The following is a 24,863-nucleotide window of genomic DNA, read 5'->3' as shown; positions in this document are numbered from 1 at the left end:
ATAGTACTACATGTATAGTGTTTGGGATGCATTTAGGATGGATTATTCTTCAGAGTCTGGGAAGATGGAAGTACTACAAGTTTCAATTAATTAATAGGAGTTAAACACATCCATTATGCATTGAAATATTCATATTGTTACATAATGAAGGTCAGTTTAATTCTTTTACTATCATTATTCAATTAATCGTCAAAAGTGATACATACATGTCAAGAACAGTTCACCTCATTAATTACACACACACAAGGTAATATTCAGGACCCACTAATTAGGAAGAGTTGTGTCGATACATTTCAAGATGACAGTGAAAATAGTTTTTTCAAGTCCGTTGGATTTGGAATGATGCATAATTAGCTATTATCGACAGGTGACAGCAAATTATTTAATGAGTGTTACGTTCAATTGGATTTTCTATCATTCAGTTTAAGAGGAGTAATTATCTAACAATTATCGTATAATCATTGTAGAATGTATTGCTGTCAAAGTTAACGATCCAGAACAAACAGTTCGATAACAATAAATGTTTTTCTCGTCATACTTTTCAACTTGTGATTTTCTTGATAGCGACACAGTATACAGACACATTATATCTCCCAAAACTTTTTCAACTGGAGGTGGTTAATGTAGTATCTACCGCTAACTTGAATTGTGTTTGTTTGTTTTATTTTTTAAATATTTTCAGAAATATTCATCCCACGTTCATATTACAGAGTATCATTGTTAAGATAAATATTTTAACCTGTGAACAAACAGATGCTACTTTCAATATATAAGAGCTTTCATTTCAGCACAAAGCAAAATAATTTATGATATCACTACAACCATACATGCTAGATCGAATATTAAATCATGGATGTAATCGTCAAGGAGAAAAATGTTTCTAAGACTTGAGGCCTGGCGGCCTCAATAGCTACGCTGGCGGAATTTAATAGCAAGGAATGAGATGAATGACAAGAAAATGTAGCAAGTAGTATATGCGAGTACCAGAATGTAGGTTTATGGTAGATAGGGAGATGTGGACAGACTGGATGGAATCAAGCTTAGACAAATGGGGCCAAATTCATGAAGGGCGTTCAGCTTAAAACAGCATTTAACTACTGAATAGACAGATTCAGGTCCTTCAGGTAAATCCTCACAGAATATGAATAGGCCCTATAACTAATCAGGGAGAAGTTACACACGTCTAACCCTTACACGCCCTTTATGAATTTGGCCCCTAGGGTGGATGACAGTTGTGAAGGATTTATTTGAACTGCAGTGAATGAAGTAGTTGAGGGGTTCTTTTGTCACTCCTCTCTTCAATACCTTCAGTGCCTTTGCTCCAACTGTGTTTAAACAGGCCAGCGCAAAACTGCTCTTTCAATACCTTTAGTTTGATTCCATTAACGCGACTACCTTCCTCTAACGGTGCTCAAGTTGTTTAGTGAGTCATAAAAGTATATCAGGGTAAACCTACTCTTAAACACTTTTAGTTTGATATCAAACACAAATGACACCGTTCGCTGTAACCGTCTCATAGGTCAGTTGGTAATGAAAATGGGTTAGCACAAACCTACTTTTCGTTATCTTCAGTTTAATACCAAACACGAATACTTTAGCTATAACAGTCTTAAAGTAGAGCAGAAGGTCATAAAAGTACGTCAGTGCAAATCTCTCCTTCATTACCTTGAGTTTAGATTAGTTCTTGTGACACTGCCCTATTCCCTCCCATAAGGCCACAATGCAGTCTATAGATTGTGACATGAGGCATGATGCTGTCTCTAACATCACCCGCTTCTCTTATATCAATCAGGCTACAACGAAGTCGTACTTGATTGTGACATCAGACATGATAATGTCTCATACATCACGCTCTTCTCTTATATCAATCAGGCTACAATGTGGTCACTTACTTGATTGTGACATCACCCTCTTGTCTCATATCATTCAGGCGACAATGCGGTCTCTTACTCGATTGTGACATGAGGCATGATGACGTCTCTTACATAACCTTACCCCTTGCCTGACCTCTTCTGAAAAGGTGCTGGACTTTCAGTTGCAAGTTGCGGCAAATTTTCATGTAGAAACAATTTGGTTTCCTGGTATCAAATGATCAGACGCAGTGCTGTCTTTACACTGGCAGATAAACTAAACATAAAGGACTCCAATTGCGCCGTAGATAATTTATTTTCTGAGGCATTACCCTCTCTCTCGACCCCGGGTCGAGCGCGACAGTAAAGGGGTAGGAATTTTAACTCGACCTAAGAGCATGACACTAGTATAAGGGTTAAAGGTTGCATGTTCAAGAGTTTAGGTTTGATAGGCAAGCTTTATTTAATATTATAATGAATAAAAATTCAGAGATGCCTTTTCAATTTCAAGGCTTCTTTATTCAATCAACTTTTATAATACAGTAAAACAAGACCAAAACGTGAAGGACAAATCAGCTAAGATACAGCGTCTTCTTTCCCGATCATGTCAATCTCATGGCTGACTGGTTGATTGGATTCGTATCACCAGTTCCACAGCATGCACAGCAACACCACTTTGCCAGTGGAAACCACCGAAATGACTCGTAGATTATAGACTGAATCATCCTGTAAACATGAGAAAAAATAGCACTGTAAAAAAACACCATCAAAATAAGATATTTATTATTAACATTCCCGATTTTGTTACAAAAACAATGAGTAGTCTGTGCTGATACGCGAAAAATAGTGAGAGGATATACAACCCTGTATGGCTCACTGTTCATGTTGGTGGTACGGTAAAACATAAATGTACAAAAAAATATCAAAACTTGTGTGAAAAACTAGTGAACTGGTGGGGGGGGGGATATAATAAAGTTAAATTTGGAAAAGTTCACCCTTATTTACTAACGTTCACCTTGGTAGAGTTTGGACACATGGCTTGCAATGCATACTTTACTTCCCCGCACATATGTTGCAGGGTATTGCATTTGTTCATGTACCGGTATCGGGTATGTAACTGTAATGTATGGTAAATAATGTAGGCCCAGTTCATGCAGCTCCTCACGGTTTTCCGTATCAGCATAGACTGAGAATGGCAGTTTTATTGTTCGTTAAAAATACCTCGCAATTCCAGCAGACTACTTCGTCGCTATTATTTGTGTCACAATCAAAGGTGTACGATATCATTGTTATTTTGACAAGAAACATGAGAAAAAGTCAACTTCTTGTGAAGTGCTCCGCCATGTTTGTTCATCTAGCGTTCGGTTTTGTTTTGATTACGTCGATGATGTTTATAAATACAAAGAGGCTATTCTTATAACAAAGTTTTGTCTGGATTTCAAAATCATTCTCCTGTAGTTGTTATATTTATGTGTAATAGATAATTGTGAAGTATTACGATTATTTCCTTCTAATGATTGGGAAGAATTTTTTGCAATACCGTTTTGTGTATAAAATGTACAATGGCATTCATGTGTGTTTTGATCTTCGACTTCGACTCAATGACTGAGCAAATTTAACGAGACAGAAAGCCAAAAACGGTAACACTTCCTATGTAAACAAGCTACGGGAGTCATTCTATCCTATGACTTTTCTAATAACAGTTGTCATGGCCAATTGTACCTAGCAAATCAAGAGAAAATACAGAAAAAACTCACCCTAGTTTTCTGTCAAAACGTCTACCGTTCGTAGATGAACTGAGCGCATGAATCTGGGTTTCTCTACGTGTCTTTTATCGGCAATATTTAGAAGAATTAGACGAAATAACCCCACAAAACGACATGTTGTCATTGAGAATCAAAATATAGGGAAGTACCTCTATCGTAATATGATTGTGTTTACATCTGCCGAGAATGATCTGGTACTGACGGCAACCCTTAGGGGGAACTTTAACAATGCAGAGAAAACAGTCAAATGCAAACATGGCCCCGTTGATAAGGATTGACCGCAACCCAACAACCAGTATGTACTTGAAAGAGAAGACTACCTGCCGTTCAGCTTACAGATTCATGCACGCATGAGTATAATAGCAAGCCATAGGCGAATATGGGTCGTCGTCTTGGCTAGGACTCTAAGATACCACAACATGGGAAGGATGCACGGAATGTCACTAAAAAACGCATAAGAACCTGAGACATTCTAACAGGAGCCGATATCAAAGAAAACAAACTGTAAACCCAACACTGGCACAATCAATGAGACAGAAAGACAAACCCTCTTAAATACTGTTTGCACCCCCACCAACAAAAGGCAGCAACAAATGCAACAACAGCAAATGCGCCAACTGCAAATATATGCAGAAATCAAACTCAGTAACCAGTAGAGTCACAGGCAAAAAACATTATATCAAACAAAACATAACGTGCAACTCAGAAAGGGTCATCTATCTCATTGAATGTGCCAAATGTAACTATCAATATGTGGGCCAAACCAAAAGGACACTCGAAACCAGAATGAATGAACATCGTTCTGGTATAAACAATAAGAAACCCACGTCTATTGGCACACACTTTAATAGCAGTAATCACTCTATTGAAGTTCTCCGTATCTATGGACTTGAAAAGTTACCTCAAACTAATAATGAGAGAACTTGTGCACTAGAAAATCGTCTGCTAGCTAAAGAATCATACTGGATTTATACTATGCGAACCGCTCGTCCCCTTGGTCTAAATGTCATGGACCAACTGGTATCAGTCATCGAATGAATATTTTTCAGATGCCTGACTTCGTTACCCACCTTTTCAAATGGCGTGGAGTTACTTTCAGCTCATATTTTTATGTAATTCTTAAAATTATCTCTTTGTAACTCGCTGCATCATTCACTTGAACCGCGATTTTGCTTTCTGGAACGCACATCTAGAGCCAACTATCGGCCGACTCTATGCACTAAATTTCTAGGAAGCCATGCCCCCACAAACCTCAACCAATGAATATCGCAGATAAACAACAACAAACCTGAACACGTTGGGATATCGTGGCTGACTTTTGTTAAGACGTAGCGTAAACTACATTCTCTGTTCGCAATAGTATTTAACCTGGTTGACCAAATTTGTAGTCATTCATTGAACAAGAGGCCCAAGGGCCTAGCGCTCAGCTGAGTAATGAGATATTAGCACTTGAATGAAGCAATTATTTGTACATTGGAGATGTAGGTTGTGGTTGGGGATTTTGATGTCCAGGGTGACTAATGTGGTTTTTGAGTGCTTTTAAAAGCAGGTAACATGTTTCCAGGGAACAGGTGAATGGGTGCTGCCCAATAGGGGGCGACTTGTACATGTAGTACTAATGCATTGAATTATGTACACTACTAGGATGTTCTGTTTGGCAAATGGTTTTGCCTGTCTAGAGCTGCCCCTTTTAATAATCGGTGGGGTTGTAGTTGCAGTAGTCATAGCTCCTGTCAGCTTGAAGTCAATTTGAATTGTTTGTCACGCTGGGAATTGAAGATGAAGAGTGAGATAAGGATATGAACTTTATTAACGAATGATATAAGGTGACACTATGTTTTAAGGGTGAACTTACTAACACTAGCAGAAGTTATCTGACTAAGAAATAGTGCATTTGAGCTGTAAGGCTATCAACATATAAGACAACTATATGGAGGTTTTTCACCGATGTCACATGATGATTTATTGATCTGCACGGCCATGTTGGGCGTAATTGTAAAGGAAAATGTATTGGCAGGTGGCTTGTCTGGCTGTTAAAATGTCATCTTGTGATATCAGGTGAAGAACCTCATAGAAGTTTACAGGGAGGAATATGGAGGTGAAGAAATACAAAAATATAAAGAATATAAAAAATATAATATATATAATGATGCAACAAGTAACTTTGAATATTTGAGCACAAGTCAGCAGCAAGATTTTGGCAGTACAACCTGAGATTTCTTTGAAACAGTAAATTTTGAGTGTCTTGAAGTTGTCATAGGCTATATACATTGTGAAGAAGTTACAATTTAAATTGAGCATTGTTGCTGAAATTAAATGCGATTGTTATTGTAAGGTTGGCAACATTCAACATAATGCTGTGGAATCAACTGCAACCTGTCAAGCATTCTTGCATCATTGAGGCATGATTAACAACTGGACATTGTTGACAGTTTGAGACTAGAATTGCTCAGAGAGACTAGAATTGCTCAGAGAGGTTTCTTGCCATTTGTTGGCGAAGTTGAAGATGTTTGCACAGGTTGTAATTGATTTGACAGGGTGAACATGAAAACATACTAGTAGTTAAAGGGCAGCAGTAGCAAATTACAAGATGATGAGAAAATAGGATTCTTGTATATAAATTATGGCAACAATTTGATTATCAAGTCAGCAGCAAGATATTGGCATTGTATCCTGAGATTTTTATACTTTTCTATAATTTATGACATATTACAGGTGATTTCAAAGTTGGTGATAGTGTTAAGTTTTGGTAAAGATTTTCATGGCTGCTGAAATGAACTTTAACACTTTTCTAAAGTTAACACTTACACCAATTTTGAAGTCACTTATTGTCACAAGACATGCTTCATAAACCAACTGGCATGGCTGGTACGACATTCACTGGGAGCACCAAATTAATAATTTTGGAATATGTTTCCAGTATTATTCTTTACCTAAGTGCTATGGGAAGTGATAGCAAAATCATGATACAGGAATATATTATAATCATAGTAACAAGTAAGTTGAATATTTGAACACAATTCAGGGCAAATATTGGCAGTTAACATTATAATGCAATGATACAAAATATATCTACTTGTGTCTAACTTATGACATATTAATAAATGAATGGTTTTGGGACCATGTGCTCACCTCAGGTAATGTGATGCAAGTTATATTTAAACATAATTTGTTTGTAATGCATTCCAGGTTACTTCAGAAGAGGCGAGCTAAAAATGTTAGACCCAAACCAGCTGCTTGTTTCTTTTCTACCGAAACAACTGGTTTTTGTCACCATCTTAACCAAACGAACGGGTTTGCCACTATTCTACCCAAAGCAACTGGTTTGTCACTATTTGACCCAAATTAACTGGTTTGTCACTATTCTACTACTTCTACCCAAACCAACTGGTTTGTTACTATCTACCCAAACCAACTGGTATGACACTCTACTAAGAGCATTAAATGAATATAGTGAGACATGGTTTCAGTTATTACTGAGCTCTAATTATTATGCCAAATTTACTTCATCTGTAACTTCACTGTGAAGTTATAGAACAATATGTTATATATTTATATGTACCTGATAATGAACTCCAACCCTATGATGGATGAGGTTTTTTTCATTCCAATGGATTATATATTACCAATTTGACACTGTCACAAAATACACTTTAGAAGCCAAGTGTTTTGACAGGGTATGGAGAACCTGACATGAAATAGCTTACTTACAGAAGATGAGTTTACTTGGCTAATGATGGTTAAAATAATGGGGAGATATCACAAGTATCTTAGGCCTGTAAAAATGCTATAGGTATCTCGCCATTACGAAATTTGTAAAAATACTATAGGTATCTCACCATTACGAAATTAATTCAGTAAGTGACTGAACAAAATTGCTGGAAGTTGAAATGTATCAAGAAATGTTGACTGTGGACAAGCAGTGGCAATTTTCCTTTTGTATGCGACTGGGTTCAAACATGAAAGCATTAGTTGTATGACTGAGTGTTGAATGGGGTAGAGCTTTCCATAAGGCACTAGATTAAGAGTGTGTGTAATTGGTTGACTGTGTCACATATGAAAAAAAAAGTTTGACACATGCTTGTCCACAATGCTTTGGTTTGTAAGAAAATCACATTCTAGTCATGATAGTCTACAAGATGGTTAGAGGGACATTTTCGCTACTGAAGGTCAGTTCACTGAATGTGTCAAGACTGAGCAGGTACGTTTCAATATCATGTGCAGATGTATCTGCTTCAATATCATCTGCAGATGTATCTGCTTCCATTGCAAAACCATGGTTCTGAAGATGTGAAATTACAGTGTCATCAAAAGCTGTCAGTTTGTAGAGTTTTCCATCGTTGGTGACATCGATATTTGCATGAACTAGAGTTAAAACTGATGACACTCGTTGCCTCAGATCACAGTTTGCACATTTGAAAGAGAATGCAGAGAGATCAATGGCAGGGGGGACTGTAACCTTACAATTTTGGCATGGTTTGCGTAGGTTAATGCTGAGTTGATTTATTGTGGCATCTGGTTTTTTTTCAATTTCTTCCTGGGGTTCTGTATCCTCAATGATAAGGTCGATATCAAGTTGTGTAACAATGGTATTCGGAGTCGTTGTTAAATGTCTGGTTTGGGTTCGGTTTGTTGTTTGCACGCCAAGTTCACTAAACTTGTAAACATTGTCGACAGTCACAGTCTCGATTATATTGCTCCACAAGACAACCTTCATGAAGTCAGTTTCATTTGCTAGCAGCGCTTCCCTGCAGCTTACGGCGTTGTTGTACACCTCTTTCTGGGTCGTGTCTGACAGGAATTCAACTAGTTTTGCAGGTAATGCACCCAGTAGTGGCGAACTGATCATGTGTTCATTAAAGGAAAGAACAGTGTAATGCTAGTAGCACGAGAATTCAATAGATGCTGTATGAAACTGACCATCCCAAAGCTGCTTTATCCCCAATGAGTTATACAATACGAATTATACAATGTCCAAAATATACTTCCAAGCTAACAAACTGGTTTGACAGATTATTATTGTGGAGAGCAGTAAATGAAAGAACTTACTGCCGTTGACCCTATGATGGATGAGGTTGTTTTCATTCCAATGGATTATATAATACCAATTTGACACTGTCACAAAATACACTTTAGAAGCCAAGTGTTTTGACAGGGTATGGAGAACCTGACATGAAATAACTTACTTACAGAAGATGAGTTTACCTGGCTAATGATGGCCAAAATAATGGGGAGATATCACAAGTATCTTAGGCCTGTAAAAATACTATAGGTATCTCGCCATTACGAAATTAATTCAGTAAGAAAGTGACTGAAAAGTTCAGTTCACTGAATGTGTCAAGACTGAGCAGGTACGTTTCAATATCATGTGCAGATGTATCTGCTTCAATATCATCTGCAGATGTATCTGCTTCAATATCATCTGCAGATGTATCTGCTTGCATTACAAAACCATGGTTCTGAAGATGTGAAATTACAGTGTCATCAAAAGCTGTCAGTTTGTAGAGTTTTCCATCTTTGGTGACATCGATATTTGCATGAACTAGAGTTAAAACTGATGACACTCGTTGCCTCAGATCACAGTTCGCACATTTGAAAGAGAATGCAGAGAGATCAATGGCAGGGGGGACTGTAACCTAATGGGGAGATATCACAAGTATCTTAGACCTGTAAAAATGCTATAGGTATCTCGCCATTACGAAATTAATTCAGTAAAAAAGTGACTGAAGAAAATTGCTGGAAGTTGAAATGTATCAAGAAATGTTCACTGTGGACAAGCAGTGGCAATTTTCCTTTTGTATGCAACTGGGTTCAAACATGTAAGCATTAGTTGTATGACTGAGTGTTGAATGGGGTCGAGCTTTTCATAAGACACTAGATTAAGAGTGCGTGTAATTGTTTGACTGTGTAACATATGAAGAAAAGAAGTTTGACACATGCTTGTCGACAGTGCATTGGTTTGTAAGAAAATCACATTCTAGTCATGATAGTCTACAAGATGGTTAGAATGACATTTTCGCTACTGAAGGTCAGTTCACTGAACGTGTCCAGACTGAGCAGGTACGTTTCAATATCATCTGCAGATGTATCTGCTTGCATTACAAAACCATGGTTCTCAAGATGTGAAATTACAGTGTCATCAAAAGCTGTCAGTTTGTAGAGTTTTCCATCTTTGGTGACATCGATATTTGCACGAACTAGAGTTAAAACTGATGACACTCGTTGCCTCATATTGCAGTTTGCACATTTGAAAGAGAATGCAGAGAGATCAATGGCAGGGGGAACTGTAGCTTTACAATTTTGCCATGCTTTGCGAAGGTTAATGTTGAGCTGATTTATTGTGGCATCCGTTATTTTTTCAATTTCTTCCTGGGGTTCTGTATCCTCAATGATAAGATCGATATCAAGTCGTGTAACAATGGTATTCGGAGTCGTTGTTAAATGTCTGGTTTGGGTTCGGTTTGTTGTCCGCACGCCAAGTTCACTAAACTTGTAAACATTGTCGACAGTCACAGTCTCGATTATATTGCCCCACAAGACAACCTTCATGAAGCCAGTTTCATCTGCTAGCAGCGCTTCTCTGCAGCTTACGGCGTTGTTGTACACCTCTTTCTGGGTTGTGTCTGACAGGAATTTAACCAGTTTTGCAGTGATGCTGACCTGCAATGAAAGTGAGGATTGATAAGTACTAAAAACAAGCTAGGATGCTGGAAAAGGTTTGCTCGAATTTGGTTGCAGGTTGATTTTGGATGGGCATTGCGGAATGTTTTGCAGATGTGGTAGGATTCTGGCTTTGTATTTTACTGCATGAACAAAATATGGTCACTCATATTAGCTGCTTTGTTTTGATTGGTACTAATTTGATACTTTGATATTCTTACCTTTTGATGTGGTGCCTTTTCTTCGACCTCTTTTAAGTGGAGGGTTTCAATGTCAGGAGCACTGAGAGTAGATTGAGGCTTGTTGTATTTAAATGTCAGTTGCTTCTTAAGTGGTTTCAGGGAGGAGTGTTGGTGAAATTTGATATCATTGACAGACGAATTTGCTAGGTTTGGAATTATTGCCGTATTTTCAAATTTCATTGGTGACCTGAAATGATATCAATGCATGTATACTGTAATGTTTTATTTTGTGACAACTCAATATGTTGATGAATTTGGCAGTCAACTTAGGGACATGAGGAAGGAATGACTTTGACATTATTTGCAACATTTGCCAGGAAGTCAGGCACATAACATGATTATTGACATTGATATGTACGATTTGATTTGCTGGTAGATTGTTACTAATGTAGGCGTTGCTGTCTATGAAAGCCTGGGGTTTGTAGATTTATTTAAGTGTCTGATGGTATGAGTTGGTGAGCGATATCTAACATACCCAAGTCAGCTAGAAGAAAGTTATTAACATGTTTATTGGTATGGTATGATATGAGTAAAATGGTAGAACTTGCATACTCAATACACTTACTTTTTTGCTTGAGCGTCTTTGAAATAAGCATAGCTGCTTGGACGAAATGATACGATGTCAGTGTACTTGTTTGCCCCAGTTTGGCAAACAGCCCGAAAGTAGTCGTTGTTTTTTCTTGACCTTTTGATAGGACTTAGGTCTACAATGAAGCCTGTAGTTGATTCTTGTTCATCAGTTTTTCGTTTTTGTGGTTGATTTTTCGTAGTTGAAGATGGAGTTGCCATTGTGACCTGCAATTTGAAATAGATTGATAAGTAGATGTAAATGTTGTCTGTGTGAGGTTTAAGCTAACACTGATGGGTAGGACAAATATCTGAACTCATTTTGCACAAAGACAAGGCACAATACCTGAAAGGAAAGACATTTAAGAAACTGTTATTGATTGGAATTTGGGATATAATTACTTGTTATAAGTTGATGCTTGATCTATATGATATGCACAGTTGTAGTTGCTGAGTAAGTCGATAAGCGTAGAGTTTTGTTGATTCTTTCAGGAAACGATTTTGTATCCAGTTATCGTATTTCATCTTGTTACGTGGAAGGATGATCATTGTGTGGATGACCAATATTATCCATATATCCATTAGCAGATAAGGGCAGCGATGTTCACAATATTCATAAACAAACGCTTTGTAACAATGGCAATGTAGACATGAGTAGCCAAATGAAATGTAGGAGTCAATTGAACTTACAGAAAATACAGAAACAAAATACATGTGATGATTATTGGGTATTGAGAAAGAAACTATGTTATTTCACAGGAAGTTCGCCTCCCTTCTATGTTGCAGCTCCAGTAGTTTTTCATGTTGAGCTGCCAGCGGGGGTGTTTTTGTACTGGACTGTTAGGAGTGTACGTTGGGTGTCATTGCATTTTACATTACACATCAGCGCATGGAAGGTGTGGTGGCCCCTCTTTAATCGGCTTTCATGAAATTGACATGTTCAATATATGTTGAAGTGGTACTGTTTGGCAAAACATGAGTATTAAGTTGTTGTGGTCTGCATTATAGTTTGCACTAGGTCACATTAGGTTGAGAATTGCACAGTTGACCACCTGATACTAGGGCATTCAGCATGCAAGGTGAAATTATTTTGGCAGAAAACATTATTTGTTTATAAGAGCAATTCATACAAATGTGGTTATTGCTCAAGGCTAACCAAATTTGTAATGGATGGAACACCAACCTTGAATGAGAGGTCATCTCTACATTCTTGGGTCCATCTGCAATAATTGTTCTCCCCCTCCTCCATCCATTGCGCAGAAAAGATTTATGTAGTAATGATTAGTATTGTACCATTATGCAAGTTATAATATTATTTGGTAGTATTTTGTAAGGGATAAGCAATGAACAAAAGTTTATGATCAGACCAAGATGCTTCAATTGTAGACGTTTTCAAATTAGGTATATTTGAGAATGCCATATCTATTAGTGAGTTGTGATCAGTTGTAACTTCATTTATCATTTGTTGGCTGCCTAGAATGTTACAGATTGTTAGCAAGTTATTTTGATTGTTGCCGTTCCAAACATTGAAATTGAAATCGCCCACAACGAGTGTAGGTTGCTTTACATCTATTTCTGTAGCTACTGTTCTTAGTTTAGAGGTTAGTGTTGAAAACGAACATGAAGGCGCTTTATAGAGGCAAACAAGTTGAAGGAATGTTGGTTGTGTCAATACAATTAACGAGGCTTCAAATTGATCAGTTGAGACATGCTGAATTGTAGAGTAATGGACAAGTTTATCTGACAAATATATTGCTCACCCATGAGGTGGCCTTTTTCCACCTGAAGATGTTCGATCATTTCTGAAGAGGCGGAAATTGGGAATTTTGAAATGTTCATCAAGGTCAGTAGAAGTTAGACGAGATTCTGCTAGGAGAATGATATCTCCAGCGATTAAGTGGTGATCAGCTGTAACATCATTTAAGTGAAGATTTAATGACCTTGTGTTGTGGAAGAGCAATTTTAGATGGCTTTTTCCTAATAGAGAGGGTACTATGTAATTTGGCATAACCTGACAATTGTTGCGCAGTCTGGCCATTTCTTCAGCTACCAAAGGATCAGTGGCAATTTTATCTTCTTGCAAGTTTAAGATAAATAAGCCATTGATGTTTGTTACTCTGCTTAATGCGACATAGTGGATATGTTTTATTTTTCTGCGGGATGTCATGTCAATGACAACTTTCTCGAGTGAGTTACCCTGTGACTTCCAGACTGTTTTAGCAGCACCAATGGTTAGTGAGAATTGCATTCTAGTGATTGGCGTATAATTTTTGCCTCGATAAAATGTTCGCTTCACTGCAAAAATGGGAGTCCATTCCTTTGGGATATCATGAGAAAAAAAAGATTTGTAGGTGACTCTTGTAGTTTTTCCTATTTCGTCAGCATTGAACAGTACCCATAAAATTGCTGGCTTGTTGAAATTGTTCATGTACTGTATTTTCTTCATCTCACATGTGGTGCCATTGGTTAAGCCATCAGCAATATTGATATTGCATGTAATCATGTAAGGCAAATTAATTGCAACAGAAAGTTGATTTACAAGACCGGCTGTTACAGAAGGATCGTCTGGTATTTTGTCTATAATAGCTGTTTTGACATCATCACTGAAATCAGCTAGTACTGTATACACGGCAAGTATGACCGTTTTTTCTGCTTTTGTTTTGGCAAATATAAGTTGGTTGTGTTCTGCAAAATTGGCTTTGGTGCAATATAAGTGTAGCGCATTCTGTGGGTATGTAGGCTCATTTGCAGACGTTAGCCTTGTTTTGAGGACTTAAATGTCATCATCAGTTTGGTTGCCTTCTCTTAAACGATTTAGCAGCAATGCAAAACTAAGGTCATCCTTTTGGCGCATGATTTCAGTGAGTTCAAATATTTGAAATTGGAAGTCTTCCTTTTGGTGGCCTAATTGAACTAGTTGGCCTTTATTATCAGCAAAATTTACTGTTTGGCCTGTCCATAGATTAGTTGCTAAATTGTTACAATCAACTGATCCCTCTTTGATTGATTGTGAGAAAACCCATGTATCCATAACTGGTTGGAGTTGGTACAAATCACCAAATGTAATGACATGAATTCCACCAAATGGTTCTTTGTTTCCCTTTAGTTCTTGTAGTCTTAGAGAAAGGAATTGGAACATTTTGCGCCCAACCATACTTATTTCATCAATAATGAGAACAGATAAATTTTTATAGTAGTTTATATATTTTTCAGTCAAATTTTATGGCAGTTTAGTATACTTCAAGCCTTGATTTGGTAAAATGTGGAAAGCAGTGTGAAGTGTTGTACCCTTTATGTTGAATGCAGCTGTTCCAGTTGGAGCAGTTAGAAGTATGCGGCAGTCTTCAGGATTGTCGCCAGCATGTGTTGATAAACAACGGAGTAAACCTTGGTGAATTGCTGTAATAGTAACACTTTTGCCGACACCAGCTCCTCCTGTGACAAATAAGTGTAAACGTTCTGATGATGTCTTAATGTGTTTCAGTACATGTTTGAATATGGTTCGTTGTTTTTCGTTTAATTTTCTAACAAGGTGGTTATATTCTCCATCAGGTAATCTATCAGGTAATTTATCAAAATGGTGTGATTCTTTTTGCGGATGCAGGCCAATATCAACTCCTATGTCATAAGTTCTCATTTCTTGACTGTTGGCTGGATTGAAGAAAGCCAAGTCTTCCGAATCATGAATGGTTTGAGTGGCATCTTCAGCTTCCATTTGCATATTACTTGGAGCAATGTCACCATTCGACAGAGATTCTGTGTTAGCTCTCTTAGCAGCTTCATCTATTATGTCTGCCATATGTTCATATACAAGTCGTTTAGCATCAACACTTGATTGCTCTGCATGATAATGAGCGAAAAATGTCTCATGACCACCAAGTAAATCCTTAGCTTCATCTCTCCAGGGCCAAAACAGAAGGAGTCTTTCTCTATAACAGTTTTCAGGATCCGTGTTTTTATTGTATCTAACATATCTTAATACTCTTCGGTTCAATTTTGATTTATAGGTAACGCCATTATTTGTAGTGAAGTTTACACTGTCATTAGTTGGTACAGTGTGAGTCTGCGTTTCATGAAGTATGTGTTCATCTTCATCATCTAAATTATCTTGAAAAGGGTCAACGGTACTTTCCTTGGGATACGAGATGTTAAGTTTTGAGGCATAGTCGGCCAGACACCAAGTTTCTAACTGTTTAGGTCGTTTACTATATCTTGTTATTATGTTACCAACTTTAATGTCTGTTGAGTTAGGAGGAAGTTTTTCTAATTCGGCAGTACTCTTTATGAGAAAGGTACGATCATCAAGAGGAGCTGTTGGTAAGAATATGACATCGCGTGTTGCTTTTGTTAAAGGAGACTGTAGGACTAGATAGGCAGCTTCTTGAGCAGATATTTCACAAGCATTGAGAAATTTGTTTCCAATCTGTCTCACTTGTTGTCGCAAATTGCTATTGCAATTTTTAGCCTCTTTACAAGCATTGTGTAATAAATTACTCATGCCACGAGCTGATTTGCTGACGTAAGATACTATATATGTTGCACAGGCAAATGCATCAAGCACAAATTGTATGTCATGATTGGCTTTCCAAACATTTACCGATTCTTTCATGTAGGCATTTACTCTAATTTCTGATGGTTCTCGCTTTAGAAAGATTTTAGGCCCATTGATTGATGTCCTTAGAGCAGAACAGTAGTCATTTTCGGACAATTCTAACTCCTGTAGGAATTGATTGAAAGACATATTGGAGGCATCTTCCAATGTATTTAATTTGATGATAATTTTTGTGTAATTTGCTTTATGGTTATCAATGTCCTGTGGTTCTACTTCAAATGGGCGCAAAATCATTGTAGCAGGCATTGGTGGCAGAGGAAAATTGAAACGACAGATTGCTTTTCCGTTCTTTCGACAAGTCATACTGTGTTTGTGTATTTGCAGCTCAATGAAAGATGAATCAGTATTTAACAATGAGCAAGATACGTACTGGTCTATAAATGCAACCAAATCTTCGTCTGTATTTTTATCTAATTGTGGGGCATTGTTAACCCACATCGGCATATGAATATGAGCACTTCCTCTTTGTTGCATTTCCACACGCTAAAAATAATCTGCTACTTTGCCAATTGGATTATGAGGACTTAATAATACTGTGTGCAGAAAAGTATGAATTCGATGATCAAAGAACCTGCCACAAGTAACAGAATCTGCTTTGATTAAGTCACATTTTTTTGCCCAGTTGAAATTATGTATATCATCATCAGAATAGGTCTTGTTATCTAAGAGAGTGCCTAGTGTACGAAGAAGATCAACCCATCTAGTTTCAGCAGCAGACAGAGATATAAACCATGTGGGTAAACCCAATTGTCTTATCATTGCAAAGAGGTCTTTTTTCTTAGCTTCAAAGTATGGTGGTGAGCTTCTTATAGTTCTGAATATGCGGTATCCTTCATCTAATCTAGTAATCTCATTTACAGCAGTAGCATTCAGTAAATCACTGGCAAGATATGTTTTACCTTGCGTTTTGCATCTACGCATTGCTATTTGAACTTTATTGGAAATTTGCTTGATTTGCAACTTTTTCATTTTGTAAAACAGATTTGGCACTGATTTAGCCACTCGCCTATCTGCAGCTCTGAGCTCCCATTTACATATGTCACTATAATGAACCGGAACTTTACGATCTTCATTATCTGGGCGTCTCTGCCCAATAAATAAAGAAGGGAAGCAGAGATATTCAGAATCTTTATCTTGGAACAGACCAAGTGGCCTCTGATTTTCACCTGGTGCAAATGAATAAACATGAGAGTTTGATATTTCAGGTTCATCTAGTAAAGTATCAAGATTGCCTGCTGGATCATCGGAGATTTCTTCAAAATGATCATCAGGGTTATATTTTTCAGCTTCTTCAAATTCTTTAATAAGGGTGTCCACATCAATTGAGGTGTCTGGATTATTAGCATCACATATTGATGTTTCATCTTCAACAACTTCAACAGGGTAACTTTCAAGCCAATTTTCATTGATTGTTAAATTGGCATTTTTATATAAATCACTGTTGTTCATCAAATAGTGCAATGCAATAATGATGACAGCAGGGCGTACATTTGTGTTGCCACAGCATGTGAATAGGATAGTTTTCTTTTTAATTTTATTGGAATTGTGCATGTTTTATCAAGTGTTCTTGGAAGTGAATTGACTGTACCTTCAACATCTGTTGGGACATTGACTACTGATCCTTTGATTGATAACTGTGAGCCTCTTGGCAACTGCCGTATTTGCATGAATGGTATTCTCAAAGAAATTAATCTCTCCTCCAGTTGAAAAAGATTAATGAGTTCAGGCGGAATGGCTGGGAATTTCATCCCATTGGCTACAGCAAGTTTAGGAACTTTACCACATTTTAAAGATTCTGTGCATGTAATACAAAGCCACTGTTTGCCATCTACAGATGTTTTTTCTGTCAATAGACTTTGAACGAAATGAGAATTGAAATCTTTAGGCCATGAATCCTTGGATGTCATGGAATGCTTGAACCATGTTTGGTCACAGCAGGCGCAGATATATATAGGACCATTAGCAGTTAATTTGAAGAAGATATCAATGTTTTGTTCCAATGTTGCACCATATTTGCTTTTCTGATATGAAGTTATTTTATTTGGCACTTGATGTACATTCTGAAAAGTTGGCTGGGTTTGATAAAATGGTTCCTGATTACAAGTTGGTAAGGTTTGATTTGTATGTTGACAACATTTCTGTTCCATGTATCTGAATCTTTTGCGCTCATTTTGTTTAGCTCTGTAAGAATCATCCTCGCGCTTTCTTTTCTTTCTATCCATCTCTCTTTGATTTTCAATGACCTTAGTACATTGATTAATTCGTGCTTTCTGCTTTGAAACTTTCTCATTGAGTTGCATTTGCGTTCGTTTAGAAACATCTTGTCTGGCTTTCTTCTTGTGAAGTGTGTTTTTGGCTTGTAAAATTTTGTTATGTGTAGATTCATCTAATTTGATTTTTCTTTGATATTGTTTTTGTTGTTCTTGTTCATTGTGGCGAAATGTTTCAATGGTTCTCTTTGACTGCATGTACAATTTCTTAGCATGCCTTCGTTTTTCTTGTTTAGCCTGGTCACTGAAGTATTTGGCCATTAATATGTTAGTTGCTGATTCTGCAGTGGGTGAGCTTGCAACATGACGTTTTAAAGTTCTTTTTGAGACAATTTGTAATTTGAAAAATGTTGCCTCAAATATCTTCTTTTGAAATTGTGCAAGATGTTGTTTTAAATAGGTGTTAAATTGTTCTAAATCTGAGAATGAAAGTAGAATTGAATACCCATCAGGCATTGCCTTACCAAATTTGTCTCTACTATGTGAATCAAATAAATAATAAGTGTCATGCATGCGAATAACAGCGAAGGCTTGAGATGCAACTATCAAAATGGCACAATATTCTGATGAGAGGTTTAAGAGGAATTGTTCTGACGAGAAAACCTGGGAATTTTCATCAAAATCAAATGTATAATTATATGATGGTCCAACAGGCTGTATTCGGAAATTTTCACTGAAACAAGAACGGTAAGCAGGCAATTCATCAATGGCTAAGTAATTGAAAGTTGATTTAGTTAACTTGATTTCTTTGTACCATGAATCTCCTTCATTTAAAATGTCATCAAGATCTTGGGATTGCCAGTGTGCTGGGGAAACTATGAGAGAATATAAAAGAGAGGATGCAGCATTAGTAATACACTGTCTACCTATGGAAGAGTCTGAGAACCGTTCATTGCCTTGGTGATAGGAACCTTGAACTGACTTCTTAATCAAAGAACCTAGAACATGATTACTTGGACCCGGATTTGTTTCAATGTCATTACTTAATATCAGAATGTCGAACAAGTACAACATACTGATAGCCAGAATAGAAAACAGTAGTAATGACAAGTGAAAGAATACATGTTTGTACTGAAACAATCCAATTGTATCAATACTTTTGACGCCAGCATCAACTGATGACCTTGTTTGATTAAGTGTTTTGTCACAAAGTTTCTTAGAAGTCTTCGTTTTATAATTAGCCACTATTCTTCTTAACCATTTTTCAGACTGTGAATTTGGATTACTTCCATGATTTAATTTGCCACCTTGTTTGTGAAAACTTTCTTTCAAATTGTGCACATGGATGCAAACTAACCACAGTGAGTTGAAATACCACATTCATTTATGACAACCACATTCATTTTTCTGAATCTGAGCACTTTTTCGGCTTCCTTTTGAAACAAACCGGCCTATAATTGAACGATACTGTGCAAGGTCAATGCCCATTTTCTCTGCTGCACAAATCACACCTGAGTACAGATTTTGCAGTAATTTTTTTTCTGCGGTTTAGTTTCATTTAATTTCAGTTTTGTTTTTACAATTGAGTTTATAATAATGTTGTTGGTAGTTGATGTGGTTTGGTAATTTTTAAAGGATTTTGCAGCAACGAGTGTAATACGCCTCGTGCTGAAATTTGAAGTTGACCAAATGTGAGTGATACACGCCTCACACTTGGGAGCAGTGAGTGTAGTAATAGTACAACTCACGCTTTGTCAATTACAGTGGCAAACAGTAAGTGGAATATGCCTTACAGCTGTTGACGACCAAATTGTCAAGACTGGTGGATAATCAACCCTGCAAAAAACAAGACCATTTATTCTCTACAGGCATGACACTGACAGGGAGTTATTGTTGTCACATGCAAGGCGTTTCTTCTCTAATGAATCTCTGTTTATAGCTTGCCCTGTAGAGTTGGTTGAAAGAGAATATTGACAACAAGTTTTAATACATGATTGATATTGCATAGGTGAATGCAGATTTGGAAATTGTAATTTTCGTCCTGAGGTAAATCTGAAAATCACATAACAAACAATCAAAACAATTGCTGTGGCAGACATAATTAATGAGTGACTTCTTCTGCTTGTGTATGCGAAAATGTGGAATTGACCACACGGCACGTCTCGCGGGTCTGCGTCTTTTGGTTTTTACTCCACAAATTTACCCAACTGTTCAAACTCACGACAAGTTGAGAAGTTATCCCATCAACTATTTCTACAGTACACATAGTAGTGCATACATGTAGGTCACCACCATACAGAAAGCGATTGACTGACAAAGGGCATTGCACGCACTGACTGTCTCGTTTCGCCTAAAATAACTACATGTAGGTCGTAAAGTCTGACCATACTCCAAACAGCTATTCATCAGGTCGAAGTACAGAGCGAAGCATAGCACATTTGACATGTTAGAGTATTATTAGAATGGAATCATCCAAATAAGGAGAGCTCCCGAATGTGACCTCGGTCTCATGAATGTTTGCCTTTTCAGGTTCCATATTTGCAATACTTCATGTGGGCAGATGGTACTCTCACCGAGGTTGGCATCTTACAATTTCGCACTGTGCATCTCACGGTTTAAAATAACCCTCTGAATTTGGATATGAATATCTGAATTTGGATACTACATACTTCAAGGTAGTCTCGTGTGTACCAGATATAGCCTAACCAATGTACCAAATATAACCAATGCTCAACTCAAAAATCAATTTGGCCTGTATATTATGTACTGTTAGTGTTGTACTATAGTACAGACGACCACGTGATCTTAGCATTTTCACATGTACCAGGGTACGATCACAAATCATCGACAGCGGCCATCATGCATGTAGATGTATGCCCCATTTCAGCAAATGCCGCAACCATGATCGATTTTTCAAGTTACATCGCCGAGAAAATTAAGGACATGCAAGCCATAAACGGCAACATTATCGGCGCCTTTGCAAAGTATGTGCGCAAGGTTATGCGGATGTTTAGCATGTTTGGCGCGAATATATTTCCACGTGCTTTTTTATGCGCGCCAATTAGTTTACGGGTCTAAAATACACTGATGTCGTTCTCTGATCATGATTTTGACTTTACCAGTGTTTGAACACGACTGTTTCAGCTAATGGTTTACACAGCTTTCATTCTTTTGACCCAGTTCACCTCATCAGATTATTCACGCATGCTTAAAACCAACCTTGCTGCTGTGCACGTGTTCAGGTTGCGCCTCATTGGCTAGTAGTTTTGCGGGTACTCGTGTGACGTCATCGATCTAGCGCTGAGCCAATCACATCACCGCATTACATTAATTCATTTGGAGCCCCTAATAGACTGTATTTATCTCAACTTTTCTAGTGTCTGATTGGTTTAGAAATTAAACCAGGTCTTACGTCACTGGCTCAAGAGCCCCGTTTGTACATTAACCGTACGGTTTTTTTGGTAGAGTGCCTCAAAGTCGCGAGTGCAAAAAAGGCGTGAATTTCAGGTGCTTTTCATTGAATATTGCAGTAAATGCGACATGTATCAAGAAAATCTCTCGTAGGCGAATCAATACTAATGAATAACATTGATTGCAAGCGTTGATTGGAACAAACATTGCGTATTGAGTTGACAGTGACGACGCCTTTGTCGTCTGGCTGCCAAAATGGAATGTTGCAGATAAAATGTTGAATAGCGTCAGCCGGGACCGCGATTCATAAAATCCGTCGCTTCAATATTTCTAACAGTAACTCGACTCAATTCGAAGGTTGTTTTTAACAAATTCGCTTGGGTCCGTCGTTATATAGCCATGCAAACACATTCTAAGGGTCCTTGTAAATAAACACATGAAGTTTCATACCAAAAATTTAATTCACAAACCGTTAAAATTATAAAATTTTTCACTTACCTTTTCAATCCGGTCGAAATGAAAAAGCCGCCATTTTCTTCATCATACGGGTTAGCGGGCAAGCACACTCTCCTACAGTGCAAGATTTCCAGCCAAATCCTCTGCCACTACCAAGCTTCCATGTTGGAAAATCACCGTACACTATACACTGCGTTGGCCCAAATCCAGCACACTGACACTCGGCAATAATGGCGGCAAATTCTAGCAGGGACGCAAATGTATGTCAGTTCGGGGCTAGTTCGGGGCGGGAAATTTAAACCGAGGTCATACGAGGTCAAACTACAATTTTGCTCACTACCGCCAACTGGTGATCAAAATCGAAACTAATCCATTTTATATTACAGCCTCTGTATCGTGCAGACCTCTTCAACTTTAATTCAAGCCTCCACCTGTTGGAATAAAGCGAGCAAAAATTGTTTTGTGACTTACGCTGTTTGCCCCCTAGTGAGCTGAATTAGAGTCGAATCGCGCTGAATTTTCTTTCAGCAGCATATCTCGTCCAGTGTTCCTATTTGCCCAAAGTTGAAGTGCCTAGGTCTTACGGTTACAAAATGCCCAATTTTGTCCACAGAGGATGGACAGACACCAAACGAATAGCTATTACAAAAGCTCTGCTGACTTTGTCAGCTGAGCTAAAAAGTACCAATTATACGAAACGTTTGAATAGACTGGAGTTGTTGCATTTGTTTTTTTAAACCCACACTAAATGAAATGGCCAGGGCCATTGTGCTCACCTGTCGATATGAAAGGGAGAGTTTGAGGAAGAACTTGTCATTGTTAGGGGTTGATCATGCAATAGTTGTGGGATGGTGTGGTTTGTCTTGAAAAAGTGGAGTTGGTCAGATTGTTTTCCGCGTGCACATGGTACTAACGTTGGAGTAGCTGAATGGGGGAAATTTGTGGGAGAAGCTGAGAGATGTTGTCTGGCGAATTAAAACAGGTTTACATGTGTCTTAGCTATTCAGTGACTATTGAAAATGAACAGTGCATTTACATTTTGTAAAATCTGCTGTCATTGGCTGAAATTTGAGATGTGGAATTGTGCGTGATTACGCTATTTTGAAAGGAGTATTTATCCGCGCCTGTGATTGGAGAGAAATGTCGAAAAATATGATACAAGGACAATGAGGGACTGGCGTGAGTAATCCGCCACGTGGCACTGCAATTGATCATATCAAAACTTTCCATTTCCAATGCATCATATTATTTCTGAGCCCAGAAATGATTGCTTATTTTCGACTGATTTCGGCGACGGTTGCATGTTCCTGCTTTAAATCTACTGAGCTATCAATTTTGTAAGATAATTTTGCGGAAAATATGCGCGATGCCAGTTATTGGGCACGTTTTGTGTTGTTGAAATCTTGTGCAAAAATGTATGCAATGGTTTCGCGCGATTGACCTCATGTGACGTCAACAGACCAGAAAATGATGTCATGATGTCAGAAGGTACGATCGATTGTCGCGCCGCCGTTGGCATTTATCGTTATCACCAGTTCCTTATTGAAGCAAGGAATGCACAGTATAGAATATGATGTACTAAGTAACTAGGTAGCAGTTTGTATTAATTTTTCAGAGAAAAATCATACCATTGCCAAGAAAAGGTTCTTTAGATTACACACTTAGCATTAGCAATAGCACTACCAGCAGCCTCTGGAGAAATGACCGAATTCTCCACCAAAGTTGGTGTTTCGCTGATAATGCGAATCTTGGACTTTCTTATATTCTATTTACCAGGTTTAAATTTCGCGCACTTCGCACTTCGGTTTTGGCGGCACTTTTTACGTCACGAGCTAATTTTACCTTTTAGGCTTCTTTTACGCCCTTTTTGTCATTCACAATTTTTACTGCACTTGGTCTGGAAGTATACATATAGTAAGGGCAGGTTCTTTGTCCCGGATAAACACACATTTCGGTTTCGGTAGTTTCGGATTTGTAAGTATTTATTTTTATGCATTTCATTTAGTTCCACGTTGTATTACTGTCTTGTAGGTTCCTTCTTTACATATATTCTTAAAATACCAAAAATTATTCTTTTCCACTTTTGTATGTCACTGTTTGTAATTCATGTCTAATTTACTGTCCGGTGCTAAATGTAGTCCATATGTTTCAGGTTTCAAATAAAACTATATATTGAACATCCGAGTATCCGAGTCTTCACCATTTGAAACAAATCCGAAAGGACAAAGAACTGACCCGCAGCAATCACCGTCGGGGAAATCACGCTCGCTCGTCCTGGAGGAGGCTCGACCAGGGGCCATCACGCCCGTTCTTTCCGGAGGAGTTCGATCAGGAGCTGTCGGGAAAACCACGCCCAAACGTTCTTTGGTATCGTCAGTTTCACGTCTGTTAATCATGGGCGACGTGGAGGCAACTAGGAAGGCACGGTCAGTGGCAAAATCAGTTCTAACCCGCACTATGACTTCAGTGAAAAACATTCTTGACCACAGTAGACCTTTGAACGAAGTGATAGAGGCGGAACACAAATTCAAGGAAGCTTTGGCCAAAGTAAATAAAGTGCATGAGCATTATCTCCTGTTACTGGACTTAGATAAGATAGATGGGGAAAATACGTGGATTGAGGACGTCATTGAAAAATCCGATAAACTATCCTGGTCTATCAACGATTATAAAACCGAGCTTCAGGAAGATGACGCAGATAAGTTGAAATCAGTGGACGACTTAAGGGGTACAGTTTCAACAATGGGCAAATCATCCAATAACCTCCGTATCAGGACTCAAAAGGCACCGTTGCCTAAGTTCAGTGGGAATATTCTGGACTATTTTGATTATAAACGTGATTTTCGGTTCTTGGTGGACGGACGCTACGCACCCCAGGAGGCACTTTACGTCTTACGAACCTGCCTCAGCCAGGAGCCAGCGGACTGGTTACAGGGTGAGAAAGACTATATATCTGCGTGGGAGGCGATCGACGATAAATACGGCAACCCGCGTTTGGCATCGGATGTGTTAATCGGAACTTTGGACAAATTCAAATCTGTCCAGCCAAATGAATTGTCTCAATTCGTAGCATTGCACCACTTGGTCAA

General features: G+C 38.0%; 2 protein-coding genes across 6 annotated transcripts in view; both read right to left on the bottom strand.

The window, feature by feature from the left end:
* Positions 1-24,863, bottom strand: part of LOC135495767 (calcium-transporting ATPase type 2C member 1-like) — a 465,754-nt gene that overhangs the window by 332,677 nt on the left and 108,214 nt on the right. The gene's annotated exons all lie outside the window — the stretch shown is intronic.
* Positions 8,951-11,307, bottom strand: LOC135496017 (uncharacterized). The gene is made up of 3 exons (XM_064785121.1): positions 11,084-11,307; positions 10,498-10,705; positions 8,951-10,276 (listed from the first exon to the last, which is right to left on the bottom strand). The coding sequence occupies exons 1-3, from the start codon at positions 11,305-11,307 to the stop codon at positions 9,608-9,610; spliced, it is 1,101 nt and encodes a 366-aa protein (XP_064641191.1). The 3' UTR covers positions 8,951-9,607.

The sequence above is a fragment of the Lineus longissimus genome, chromosome 11 (assembly GCF_910592395.1).
Source record: "Lineus longissimus chromosome 11, tnLinLong1.2, whole genome shotgun sequence".
Classification (NCBI taxonomy): Eukaryota; Metazoa; Nemertea; class Pilidiophora; order Heteronemertea; family Lineidae; genus Lineus; species Lineus longissimus.
This window is presented reverse-complemented; position numbering and strand designations above follow the sequence as displayed.